At 39.4% G+C, this 14,061-nt stretch overlaps 1 protein-coding gene and 1 long non-coding RNA gene across 2 annotated transcripts in view; both read left to right on the top strand.

Moving 5' to 3' along the window:
* The window catches only part of polrmt (polymerase (RNA) mitochondrial (DNA directed)), a 73,279-nt gene that overhangs the window by 54,435 nt on the left and 4,783 nt on the right, over positions 1–14,061 (top strand). The window contains exons 17-20 of the mRNA XM_085150207.1: positions 8,280–8,378; positions 8,742–8,814; positions 12,276–12,367; positions 13,338–13,411. Coding sequence (XP_085006333.1) covers positions 8,280–8,378; positions 8,742–8,814; positions 12,276–12,367; positions 13,338–13,411 — 338 coding nt within the window. The remainder of the gene's footprint in view (positions 1–8,279; positions 8,379–8,741; positions 8,815–12,275; positions 12,368–13,337; positions 13,412–14,061) is intronic.
* LOC146490798 (uncharacterized) lies at positions 6–7,814 on the top strand. The gene is made up of 2 exons (XR_014872213.1): positions 6–5,041; positions 5,188–7,814. It is a non-coding gene; the product is annotated as an uncharacterized LOC146490798 (long non-coding RNA).

The following is a 14,061-nucleotide window of genomic DNA, read 5'->3' on the forward strand; positions in this document are numbered from 1 at the left end:
TAAGTTCTCCTGTTTCTGTCAGTTTCTCCTCTTGCGTTGTTAACCCTGACCCACAGCATATATAAAGTGACCCCATTGATGTTTTCAGCTGAAAGGTCCATTATTGACCTAGAACAAGGACACAATGCGGGTAATTACTTCAGGCTCTTTCTTTCTTTCTTTCTTTTGGTTGCCTTTGACTTTTGTAGTCACAAATTTTAGAAATGTACCTTCAGACTACTCGACAAATCTCTCGTTAGCTTTTAGAGGTGAAGAAATGTGGAAATTAGAGCTCCCTTGGGGCAGTTAGCTTGCACTTCGAGGCACTTCAGCCACACTGTCTCCTGTAGCTGTTTTCACTAATTGCATACTCAGACTCTGAAATATCTTTGCATTTGTCATAAAGTAGAAAATGGCATCAGAGGTTTTTAGGAAGCTCTTTGAAAGCATAGTTTGAAAGCACACTGTCTGTTTCAATTATAAGTGGAACTGAGATTGAAATGAGTTGAAAAATAAGTTCAGGCCACTTTCCACAAAGCCTCATTTATAGATCTAGTAATGAAAGTCAAATAACTGGCTCAATACCTTATTAACTTGAAGAAGATGGGATTATGCAATAAGAAGAGGCTGCACAGCCTACAAAATCTGTCAGTCAAGATAAGAAAGTATTAACATGTGAGAAATGGTGAAATATATTCCACTTATTTTTCTATAATAAGAGGCACTTTCTACAGTAGTGTGCAAAGGTTCTTAACCATACCTAATTTCTTTATATTGTTCTAAGAAAATGGGAAGCGGGTACAGCAATTGTTTGAAATATGTTCAGACATATATGGAAATCCAGTATATAAGGAAAAAACAGAGTTTGCACAATTCGAAAATCAATATTTGGTATTAGCATCTTTATTCTCCAGCACAGCTTGAACTCCCTTAGGTAAACATGTGTTTTCTTCTTAAAGGTATGTTTTTACTACATTGGCGGTGTGTATATGATAGTTACCCTGCTGAAAAATCAAATGTTGCCAATCAGAAGCTTTCCAGATGGTATCGTGTGGTGGATCAGTAAATCATAATTACATCAGATTTGACAACAACCCCAACACAATTGGCTGTAAAGCTCCAAAACACAACAAGACCTGCATAGTGTTTTACTCAATGTTGCACCTCTCCCATGCTCTCCTTTGTAAATATTAGGGCTGCCACAAACGATTATTTTGATAGTCGACTAGTCACCGATTATTTTTGCGATTAGTCGACTAATCAGATCATCATCCATTGGACATACAGCGTACAGCTTATTGCACCAGCAGCATCTGCTCTTATATAACTATCATTAGCTTACAGCTTTAAGTGTTTAAGGTATGTGCTAACTAAAAATAAAGACAAGATGATAGTTTATTAAATTTGAATGAAATTTGCAGATTGTTTCGGTGAAGTTTAATAAACTCCTTGCTATCTAAAATATAACAGGACACCAGAGTATATACTCGAGCATCTCAGACTTCTGATAATCAGTTGTCTGCTTGACAGCTGTGTAAAAACTATAACTTTAATCTCAGCCAAACCGATTTACTCAGGAACAAATCAAATACTGAAAAAAGCCAAACAATAACATGTTTAAGTTATCTAAGTGACTTATATATGTTTAACCTGAGTAGCGAAAGACGGCGGTGGGTTTGAAAACGATTTGCAGGGAGTCCGGTGTTCTCACGGGCTCTAGTGAGCCTAGCCCCCGGCTAGCTATCGAGCTAGTGGGTAACAGACGTCTCCGAAAATGTCGGAGCGCTTTTGAAAATATGTGGTGTCTTGATAAACTGAGCAGATATTTGAGGTTTACACAGCTACATTCTCGCCTGAAAATATGTTAAACGTTTATTTTGTGACCCAGAAAGAATAATAAGAGTAATATTAAAACTAACTAGCTACCGCCATTGTTGGAAACTGAGCTGGGCCGCGCTATGAATTCTGTGACAGAGCTATTTCTTCTTCTTTGGGGTTTAACAGCAGCTGGCATCCTTGTACATGCAGTGCTGCCATCTTCTGTTTCAGTCCGTTATTACACTCTTAAATCCTACTACTTATTCCTGCGTCTTTTGTGATCTTACAAAGCTTCAAACGACGCGTCGGCTATTAAATCAGTCGTCGATGATTTTGATAGTCGACGTAATCGTGACTAGTCGACTAATCGTGGCAGCCCTAGTAAATATTGATAATGATTTGAACAAAAAAAATTTAACATTTTAATTCATAACTCCATAAGACCTGTAGTGGTCAGTCTGACTTTACAATGAATAAAATATTCCTCTGAAAATGGTCAGGCAGCCAATACCCAAAGAAAGCCTAGAGACGTTTTGCTCGATACCACTATAAAAAAGTTAGAAGTCTCTTTGTTTTGGAGGCAAAATGAACTTTTGCATAGTACTCTACATTAAAGATTGCATGACACAGCCTGAAAAATGCTTTTTAAAATTTACTTAAGGGTTAAATTAGAGGTATACAATTGTCACACAGCAAAATAACTGTCTTCATGACTAGAATTTCAATGTCTTCCTGATTTAATAGTTCTTAAATTTAAATTTGCTTCACTCCTTTAAAGCCAAACATTCATCTTCTGGTACTGGTGAATTGACCAAGAGAGGTTGAGCTATAACATGCCAATGAATTCAACATGTTGAAAGATGATTTCTTTTTGCCATCTACAAAACTGCAAAGAGCTAGAAATGTGTGGATAGAGAGGTTAAAGAAAAGACAGAGAGGTGAGCAGAGAACAAAAGGAGACAGAGTGAGAGACAGCAATGGAGTCTAGGAATGACAGAGTGAGAGCACTGGAGACACAGATGACAAAGACTGACAGCCATCCTCCTCGGTCTGACATCTACAGTACACCACAGATCCAGTCCTTTGAATATCAAAACAGGGCAAGGGTTAGAAGAAGTCAGAGGGAGGAAAGAGTTCAGTCCGAAACTTGAGATTTGCTGTCAGCGGAAGCAAGCTGACATTCTGAGCCAGACTCCACACAACCATTGTGATTTTCTTTGGCCTTTCACTCCACACGCACAGACACACAGAACCACACATATTTGCGTGATCTCCTTAAGGTAAACTGATCCAGCAGTATAGTTTTTAAAAAGGCGCAGGAGTAAGGGAGTACTGATGGCTTTTTCTCAGTTTTCTTGCTTTTTCCTTTAGTCTTCTTTTTTTCTTTTAAACAACAGGTGTTGTTAATCCAGGCCTGTGCTGTGAAATATTCTTTTTGATGCAAGCCCTATAAGAGGCAAGGCAAGGCAAGTTTATTTGTATAGCACAATTCAACAGCAAGGTGATTCAAAGTGCTTTACAGAGACATTAGAAACAAAAACAAATAAAAAGCATGATTTAAAATTGATTAAAACAAGCAAACAAACAAACTAATTAACAAACAAACAAACAAACAAAACAGTATATAAAATCAAAACAGATAAAATCAGAACAGTAGATAAAATCAGTAGTTAAAATGTAAGTTTTGAAATTTAAGCTTAAGTGGGGATTTGGTGCTTTATTTAAATGCAGCTGAGAACAGGTGAGTCTTCAACCTGGATTTAAATAAACTGAGTGTTTCAGCTGATCTGAGGCTTTCTGGGAGTTTGTTCCAGATATAAGGAGCATAAAAGCTGAATGCAGCTTCTCCGTGTCTGGTTCTGACTCTGGGAACTGATAAAAGACCGGATCCAGATGACCTGAGGGATCTGGAAGGTTCATACTGGGTCAGGAGGTCACTGATGTATTTTGGTCCTAAACCATTCAGAGCTTTATAGACCAGCATCAGAACTTTAAAGTCTATCCTCTGACGGACAGGCAGCCAGTGTAAAGACCTCAGAGCTGGACTGATGTGGTCCACTTTTTTGGTCTTAGTGAGGACTTGAGCAGCAGAGTTCTGAATGAGCTGTAGTTGTCTGACTGATTTTTTTAGGTAGACCTGTAAAGATGCTGAGTTGCTTGTTTGCTCTGTAGAAAGAGCAGTTTCATCTCAGAGACTGTGGGTTGCTAACCCTCAGAGTCCTCCCTGTCTACCTTTACATTCTGTTAGGCTTATGGGATTAAAAATCTGACATTTTTGTTTTTTGTGTATGTGTGCATGTGAGGAAAAAGAAAACAAAATTCTGCGCACTGATACGCAAGCGAGCTTGCAAACAAATGTCCAGAAATCTTGATTTTGCTGAGCTTAAAGCTCAAACAGCAGAACTGAAAGCACTTGGTAATAGTCTACATTTCCAAGCCAAAAGAAAAACGGACAGACGGAAAAGAAGACTGACAGAGGCAGTCATGGTTTATGCCTGTGTGTTTGATTTAGCTTTGGCTCAGGCTGTCTGTGCTCTTTCTGCATTCCCATTAGAATGTTGTCGTCTGTGGCAGCCCAGAGGATTTGAATGGCACAGGGTAATGGGAACACAGGGGATGCAGATTGGCAGGATGTTTTTTAACCACCAATTTCATCATCAGAATCACCAGCATTGCATGTGTATTACTTCTGTAAGCATAAAGCAGGCTGCGCCCCGGAGATCACATGGCACAAAATAAATATTGATGTTGAAATCCGTCCACACAGCAGGGCTTTATTCCACAGTGTGACTTTTATAGCTCAATTATGACTAATAATGTTAATGATGCATCCATTAACAGTAATAAATTCATGTGTGCTTTTCCTCCTACATTGATTTTTATGGCTGGAAATTATTGTCCATAATCAAATAAAGTTTATTAGACTTCTCAACCTATAAAAAATAATATGTGGACAATTAAAGACATGTTTAAATAAAACACAGTTCTTAAGCTCCAATCTGTGCGTGTGTCTGGCGAAAGAGATAATATGACTTTTTCAATGATAAGGTTTTCTGAAGAAATAATCTCAGTAACTATAAAGTTAATGGAAGTTAAGCCTGGTCTAAAGACAACACAGCCTTCATCTTTCTGTGCCGTGGCAGGTTTTTATTTATCACTCATTCAGTATGAATGTGGATAGATTTGGTCAACATGTGAACTACAGTCATGCTCCAACTTTACAGATGTGTAGTTCAAAATAGAGGTCCAACATTGGTCATTAGTACTAATGTAATAAAGACCACTGAACACTCTTGGATCAGAATGTCAACTTGTTAATGGGCATTATGGCTTCTTTATCTTTCAGCCTCTGATCTAACAGTCCATAGTTCATAGTAGTTCAAAATAGAGGTCCAACATTGGTAGGGATGGGTATCGTTTAGGTTTTATCCGATACCGGTGCCAAACCGGTACTTTTGAAACGGTGCCGGTGCTTAAACGGTGCTCAAACCGGTGCTTAAAGAATGGAGAACACAAACTTTGTCCATGTTCAGCTGTTTTTTTGTAAAAAGATAACAATGTTAGCCTTTTCTGCAGCTATGGGGCATATATGGTATCACTCTTGACTCTACTCTTCGGGTTTTTGGGGGATGTTGCAAACTCCGGGTCCGATAACAGGCAACCCACCCGCAGTAGATGTGCACGGTGTGAGGTCTCGCAGCAAGCTATCAAATACGGGGCATTTCTCGGCTTTTAAAAAAAACGCTATGCGTTGCCAGGTGTTTCATCAAATTCGAGGTGTTACCTCCTTTGACAGTATCACAGTATCAGCTTAAAGCACTTGTTGCAGGCTGCTGAGTTTGCATCTTTTGCTGTGAAGTACAGCCAGACTTTTGACCACTTCACCTTGGGCATTTTAAACCTGTAGCTCTGCTCTAAAAGAACGTACGTACCTGGGCCCGCCTACTATCCTCGGAAACGTAAAATGATTGGCTAGAATCTAAAGTGTATCACATCTCAGGGAAAAAAAAGCACCGAAATAAAGCACCGAAATGTGCGCTGCTTTTCAGTCTGGTTACTACCGTTTATGACAGAACCGGCCAGTACCCATCCCTAAACATTGGTCATTAGTACTAATGTAATAAAGACCACTGAACACTCTTGGATCAGAATGTCAACGTGTTAATGGGCATTATGGCTTCCTCATCTTTCAGCCTCTGATCTAACAGTCCATAATGGTTAGCACAAGGTGCCATTATAATGTACAGTGACTGCCCCTACAAATCTATCAGCCATATGTGATTTCATTCTGGTAGACCTCCCCTTAACGGCCGTCTCATCGAACAGCACTGCATTACTTTAAGCACAGCTGTCATTTTTAGTCTCCATCTGACCACATGCTGGATTTTCTTCAGTGAGCTCAAAACTGTTTTAAGTGAATTTCATTTTGGGGACAAGGACATGTATTATATTGATCAAAAACTTTGTAGTTGGGCCTGAAAAACTCCTCCATCTTTACAGTGTGCTGCATTAAAGTGCACCGTGTCATACCATGACATCTCCACCAAATATTTTCCCTCAAACTTCTGAACGCCCAACATTTCCCCACATATCCGCACAATGTGCACACAAGGATTAGACACATGCATATAGACTGTGCACCTTATACTGTTATAGATATCTAAGTATAAAAAATGCTGTTGTAAACAAAGTTTCAGTGTGTGTCATATTTGGTGAACTGCAGCAAGCTGCATGCCTCCACATTCATACAACAGCAGGATCATTGTTGCTCTCTAAAGTGAGTTTCACATTTACACACCTGAAGCAACAGCAGTCACTTCAATAATGATCCTTGACGCACAGACAGCATGTGTCAACATTCAAGTTAAATAGCGTGTACGCTCTTTATCAGAAGAAAGTATAAAACAGGTTGTTTTTTTACAGTGGGAAAGTTGGTCTTTATTGATATACTGTACAAAGCTCTGAATGGTTTAGGACCAAAATACATCAGTGACCTCCTGACCCAGTATGAACCTTCCAGATCCCTCAGGTCATCTGGATCCGGTCTTTTATCAGTTCCCAGAGTCAGAACCAGACACGGAGAAGCTGCATTCAGCTTTTATGCTCCTTATATCTGGAACAAACTCCCAGAAAGCCTCAGATCAGCTGAAACACTCAGTTTATTTAAATCCAGGTTGAAGACTCACCTGTTCTCAGCTGCATTTAAATAAAGCACCAAATCCGCACTTAAGCTTAAATTTCAAAACTTACATTTTAACTACTGATTTTATCTACTGTTTTGATTTTATATACTGTTTTGTTTGTTTGTTTGTTTGTTAATTAGTTTGTTTGCTTGCTTGTTTTAATCAATTTTAAATCATGCTTTTTATTTGTTTTTGTTTCTAATGTCTCTGTAAAGCACTTTGAATCACCTTGTTGTTGAATTGTGCTATACAAATAAACTTGCCTTGCCTACATTAAATTCTTGTTTACAAGAAGCTTATACTAGTATAGAATGTAAATGACTATTACACCAACACCGACCTATATTCGACCTACATGGCTACCCATGTGTACCCATTTACTTTATCCATAGTTAAGTAGGTATGTGATAAGGCGGCAGTGGCTGGGACATTTGGCACTTAATATGTCAGACAGTTAAAGATGTTACAGTAGAGCTCTGGACGGACACTCTGACCCTGTGACTGTTGGAAAAAACAAAAATGCTCCTGACTTGAGTATTGCCTCAAGGGTTGGGCATGAAGGACTAGTCCACGGAAAACTGGAAGCTGTAGCCAGGGTCTCCGCTTACTCCACACCAGTGAAATCCTTAACATGAAGTTTTATGCAGAGTTTGGGGTCTGCACAAATTTCCCGTGTTGCTTCGCAGATGTGTGCGTGCAAGTGATTGGAACGTATCTTCGATGAAGCAAAGCTCACATCGTTTCTGAAGTAACCTGAGGTGCACAAGGAGACGCTATTGATGGGGATGGTGGAAAGATTTAAATGAGGTTTTATTTTTACAAAGACTTAAACATGGTAAATGGTAAATGGCCTGTATTTATATAGCGCTTTACTAGTCCCTAAGGACCCCAAAGCGCTTTACATATCCAGTCATCCACCCATTCACACACACTGGTGATGGCAAGCTACATTGTAGCCACAGCCACCCTGGGGTGCACTGACAGAGGCGAGGCTGCCGGACACTGGCGCCACCGGGCCCTCTGACCACCACCAGTAGGCAACGGGTGAAGTGTCTTGCCCAAGGACACAATGACTGAGACTGTCCAAGCCGGGGCTCGAACCGGCAACCTTCCGATTACAAGGCAACCTCCCAACTCTTGAGCCACGATCGTCCATAAACATAAACAAAAATGAAAGATTGGTAACTGTCTCACTCTGGTTCATAATGAGGCCATTTTAAACTTGTGTACAGGAACCATTAGAGAAAATAAATATATAAGGTATTATATGTCTGCGCTTTGTTCTCTGTCTTTTCACAGGAGACCAGACACAGTTAAACAGAAGAATGCTTTTCCACCAAACTTCATTCACTCTCTGGACTCCACACACATGATGCTGACATCTCTCCACTGCTACAGGTAACGTGTCAAAAGCCTGAAGTAAAAGATTCTTTACGTCTTTTGTTGGTGTTACAGAATCATTTTTATAGAGTCAGATATTGGCACTTTCTGTATTTGCATGATCCCATATGAGTGCAGTCTCATATTAAGTCCATTCATCACCTCAAATAGGCATTCTGTTAATTCGTTCCCTCTTTATGACACTATAATTGGCTTTGAATGAATAACTGCTGTTGACTTGCTAGCTTTCTAATAAAGCCCTGTGCTCTTACCTTTTATAGTAACACTGTCTGCTCTTTCTTTTGTCCTTTTTCTGTGATGTAATTGCTGCCCGTGACCTGTCATGATGCCTTTGCTTCCTCTCTTCTTGTCCTCTCTCAGCTCTGGTCTGACTTTTGTCTCAGTTCACGACTGTTTCTGGACGCATGCGCTCACTGTGGACACCATGAACAAGGTAACGTATTAAAGCAGTCAGTTTTTTGCTCCCGCTTGTGCAGATTACTTCATTTTTTCACAGCTGTTTCCAGCATGTTTTGATCATGTGTATTCAGGGTTTTGTGCTTGCCTTCTTTTGCTGATTAATTAAAGTTAAAAAATGACGCGACTGATTATGTCTTGCTTTCTTTAGTCGAAGCTGAGCAGTGTTTTTGTGTCTCTGAAATCACTGAGACCTGAGCTTCTTTTAGCATTTCTACAGCCGAAGCAGGTGATAAAAATATTTTGTGCAGCACCTATGACTAGTGCTTCAGTTTTGTTAGAACAGCTTGGTGATGCCAGTGAAACAAACTTCTTTTGTCACTGCTTTGTACATATACAGGCTGCAGGTAGCACCAGCAGACCGGCTGATGTGCTGAATAAATGACTGCCTGCCAACGCCAGCTGAAACTCAGTCATCAGGCCCAGACTGAGACACAGCATTGAATAAAATGGATCAAATTACCATAAGGCCCCAATTTTCTGTAGATGTAGCTTCAGAGCAGTCGGGGTTTTATGTCTTCACCCAGTCTCAGAGGAGTTAGAACCAATGAAGCAGTTCCCTCTCACTGTATTTATTCCCTTGCATATTCTCCGTCTCATCCGTGTGAGTGTACGCCTTCCTCATTACACAGGTAATTGAACACAGCGGTAGACGGGGGGTATTAAATATCTTGGTCAACACCTAAGCACACAAAGTAGATCCTTGTTTTAATGGCAACTGATTCTTCCTTCACCTGCTAATTTCTCTGGACTGCGCATCCTATTAAAAGGGCACGGATCCTATCAGTGCTGGGTGAGGTGTGGAGTACACCTCTGATTCACTGTGAAATGCACCCACAGATAACAATAATTAAAAGTTTAAGGAAACTGATTTAAACAACATAATTGATAAAGGTAACTCATCAAGGAAAGAAACTTTAGTTCTAGCTCTTCTGATGCGTTCGGACATATAAAGTTTAAAAAGGTGGTGTGGATTTTTTTTAACAAGACGTGGGGGAGAAATAGTCTGATAGTAAAACCGTATATGTTACTGTATATTTACAGTACTGTGCAAAAGTCTTGACCCACCCTTCGTTTCTTTATATATGGTGAGGAAAATTGTTACAGCACTTAATCTGCAAACATACGTGCAAATACAGTTTAGAAGGCAAAAAAGTTTTTACAATCCTAAAAAGCTTGAAAGGCAATATTTGATAATGACTTTAACCCTTTAAGACCTACCATAGAACCAAGGCCGCCAGAGCTTATATTATATTTTTACATGCTGTAGTGCCATTTTTGGGAGCATTTCAAGTTGCTGTACATCAATACAACCATTATAGACCAAATTTTAATAATATGTATGCATTAAGTGCATAGTAATTACATAAATTGCAAAAAAGTGCAATAAAGTACAAAAAAATTGAAAATCGTTTTTGTTTTTTTAACATATATTTCTAGTTAGAGAAATTTAAGAGGCTTATCCCTCAAAACTGTAAATACAAAAAAGTTGCACAAACTAGTTTCCCACCACAGGAAATTTATTTTAAGTGTCTTCATAGTTTCATTTTTGAAATACACCAATTTATATATACTGCAGGAAAAACGAAAATAAATATTATAGTGCAAATTTGCAAAAAAAACAGCATATAAATAAAATAAACTATTTCCAGCAGTGCAATATGAGTCCTAAGCATCCCAGAAACGACACAGAAAGTCATAAAGTCAAACATAACTTTTAAAAACACAAGTATAGGCTCATAAGTCCCCGATGGTAAAAAAAAAAAACATTTCCGCAAAATGACGTCACTTTCGGTTTCGGGCAGGTCATGGTGGACATGTGATAGGAAGTGTTACGAACAGCTGATCGGATCAGCAAAGCGTGTTTCTGGAATATTATGTTTGTGTTGCTTTTTATGCAGTTTTTGCAAAGCTATATGTGGAAGAAAACTGTGACTTAGGACAAGCTGATGGCATAAGATGTAAGTACAACTCATATGCAAATGTTTCATATGCAAAAAAATTATTGCGCTAGCTTACGTGGTTGCAGTGCTACCGGGATTTAAAAATAGTTATGCAAAACAGAGCGTGCCCGCTCCGACCGGCTTTAAAGGGTTAATATATTTTGTTCTGATGAGGAGTTAAACCATGAACTTTCAAATCTGGATTCATGACTCTATCAGATGTGTTGTCGCTGAGTTTCAGTCCAGTTCTTGTGTAATTTGACATACATCAGCCTTTTCTCCCCATGTCCCTTCCTTTAGAATGGCTTCTTGACAGCCACCCTTCCCCTGAGATGATTTCAGATTAGCTTTCATTGAACATTAGAGAAGATAGATAAACTGAAGGTCTAGGCCTGATCTAGGTTTAGGCCTGACACATGTTTTGGGTTTTTGTCCTCCACTTTGTTTTCTACTTTCTGGTTTTCTTGGATATCTTTTTAAGGATGCATGGTGCAGTGTGCTGCGATATTAGCTTTCAGCTAACTGCTCTTTGGCAATCACCATGTTGGTGCAAAAATACAACTTTATGCTGTCACGGTTGTCAAATTGTGTTATCTTTGGAAATTTTCATAGGTTCAAGCAAAGAAATGGTTTTTGTGACAGGCTGCTCGTAACAAACTGGCTACATTTCTATGTGTAACAACATAACACAGGTTCATCCCTTGAGTTTAGGTGCCTTTTTATGTTGAAATGAGTCATCGGTCAGAGTTAAGGTGCAGCACAGAAACAAAACAAGTTCCTCTAAAAAGGTTTCGGCTCAATGACTGAACTGAAAATGAGTCCAAAGGAAAGTCAAAGACCATTTTTTTTAAAGAAAATTACAAAATTTGGCTCCTTGGCAACAAAATCTAAAGAAATGACGAGTGGCTCAAGACTTTTGCACAGTACGATATCAGCTTTTACAGAAGGGTGCAAAAGTTTTAGGGTCTCTGATAAGCAGTTTGACGTGCCTGTAGAGATTCAGTGTGATATTGTGCTGGATGATCTATGATCTTCTCATGAATGACTGTTAATTAGCTATTAAATTAAGTCACCTCGAGCCAGCAAATGTGTATCATGGGGTTCTTTCAAGTTATGGAAAAGAATTTGATTTTAATTAAACTTGTGTGATATCCAGACCTGCATAAATATGGAAATACTAACGCAATACTATTACAACACAGCTCATCTTTTCCTGTTATCTTCTTCTTTAATAAATTCTATCCACCCTACCTTCTCTTTCAGTACATTTGACAAAAATAGGTTTTGAAGCAGAAATGGAGAAAACATACAGCCAAGGCAAACGTTGTTGAAGCTCTTGGAGCTGGTCCATTTGCCAGATTTGGTTGCATCCCTTGATTTTTATCTTCTGTGCTCCATTCATTGCTTAGTTGGTCAGCAAGCCAGAGTCAAACGGTCAAACGTTTAAACCGAACTAACTCAAAGTGCACTTCTCTCTGCCTCGTCTTCCTGCCAGGTTTGTCGGGAACAGTTTGTCGCCCTGCACAGCCAGCCAATCCTTCAAGAGCTGTCCAACTTCCTGCTTCACAAATACTGCACAGGAGTCCTGTGAGTTTGCACCCACATGGAGGAGCACTTTTGACTGGGCTCATACACACAGATCCCAGGAGCGCTACTGTGGTTGCCCAGGCAGCAAAATATTTGTCATGCAGTATCAACATTTCTGTGAAATATTATGTAATAGCTACTAGTTCATATTTTCATACTTAGTTGCACCTATCTGCTGTCTGTCCCTCTTGTTCTTACATAACAAGCCGTCATTCTCACGAGTCTGTGTTTACGCTATATTGTATTACCTTTAATGAGATCTTTATGATATTTGTGACATGTGCCACCACAGATTGAACATATTCAGCTACTACATGTGCACAGGTTATAAAACAGAAGGTAGACAAACATAAGAGGGCTTTATAGCCACTAATCTCAGGGCTTTGTGTCCTTGTAAAGCACTGAGATTTTCTACAGTTTCTACATGACATTAGATACAACATGATTCTCTCTCCTCATGTCCGTCTTACTATCCTCCCCCTCAAGATGGGTTATGCTCATCATCCACTTCCACAGCACCTTCTTTGTCTCTCTTACCATTGTTACTGCCTAGTTTCACATTTTTCATTCTAGGATGTGTCAGAGAAGAAGAAATGTGGAACTACAAGGGCATTTTGGGTTTCTTTATTCATCAAAATGTTAAAGTAATTTTTTTCTAGTATCAAAAAATAACCCAGCTCACCTGTGCACAAATGTATTTTGCTGTGTAGAGTATAAAGTTGCTCTCACATTGATCAGACAAACAGAGCGGACTTTACAGTGGTGGCAATGAGACCTTCTTCCCAATAGTTACATTTTTAAACCAAAAAACATATTTATATATTCAATTAGTTTTATTTTTGTTAATAAGGAAGAAAGAGCAGATAACTGCGTTTGTAGGAGGGCTGAAAATCCTTTGACTTTGTACTCCTATAGAGACAAAAGCACATTTTTCTCTGAGTTAACTTTATTACTCTCCTCTTTGTGGCAGGACTGAAGCCAAGAGCAAAAAGTACCAGGAGTATAGAAGGCTGATGATGCTGCTGGCCAAAGTGCCCCAGACAGGTCAGTTTGAATGAGGCTGTGTGGCTCCCAAACACCTGGGCTTGATGGAGTGTTTACAAGGACGAGGTACAGGGTGATGGGGTTTGTTCCTAATTGGGCAGAAGAGAACTTGTACAGGTATACCTTAAAGCTCTTAGCAGAAGGGCAATACTGCTGGACTGTATGAACTGGATCCATCCACCCTTCCTTTTTTTCCTTCTTGCTTATAATTCTGATTAGTGTTGAATATTGTCCATACATATCAGACTTGGTCAAATAGCCTGATTTTGTCCCAGATTAGAGTATTCTACATTTTCAAAAACTAAATAGCTAAAAAAAAATAAGTAAAAACTAATAAGCTTGTGTCATTGTGTTTCGTAACCTGCATGGCCACCTGCAGGTCCAGCGTCCTCACTTTACCTTTTGATGTAATTTGCGTTTCTATCCATTGTTCTCCTAACTGGATGTGGTGCACAGAGCCAGTCTGTCTCTCTGTCTCTCTGTCAGGTGGATGCAGGCTTTTCTGTTATGTAACCTCTTGCTCCATCTCCATTTGCACACTTGTGATCTGCTTGGCACTGACAGCTGGGTTGTACCAATTGATTGCTGTTAATTGCGTCCCTCCTCTGCATAATCAGCTTATGTGGCTGAGACCGGTCAGGTGTGCACCT

The sequence above is a fragment of the Neolamprologus multifasciatus genome, chromosome 23 (assembly GCF_963576455.1).
Source record: "Neolamprologus multifasciatus chromosome 23, fNeoMul1.2, whole genome shotgun sequence".
NCBI lineage: Eukaryota > Metazoa > Chordata > Actinopteri > Cichliformes > Cichlidae > Neolamprologus > Neolamprologus multifasciatus.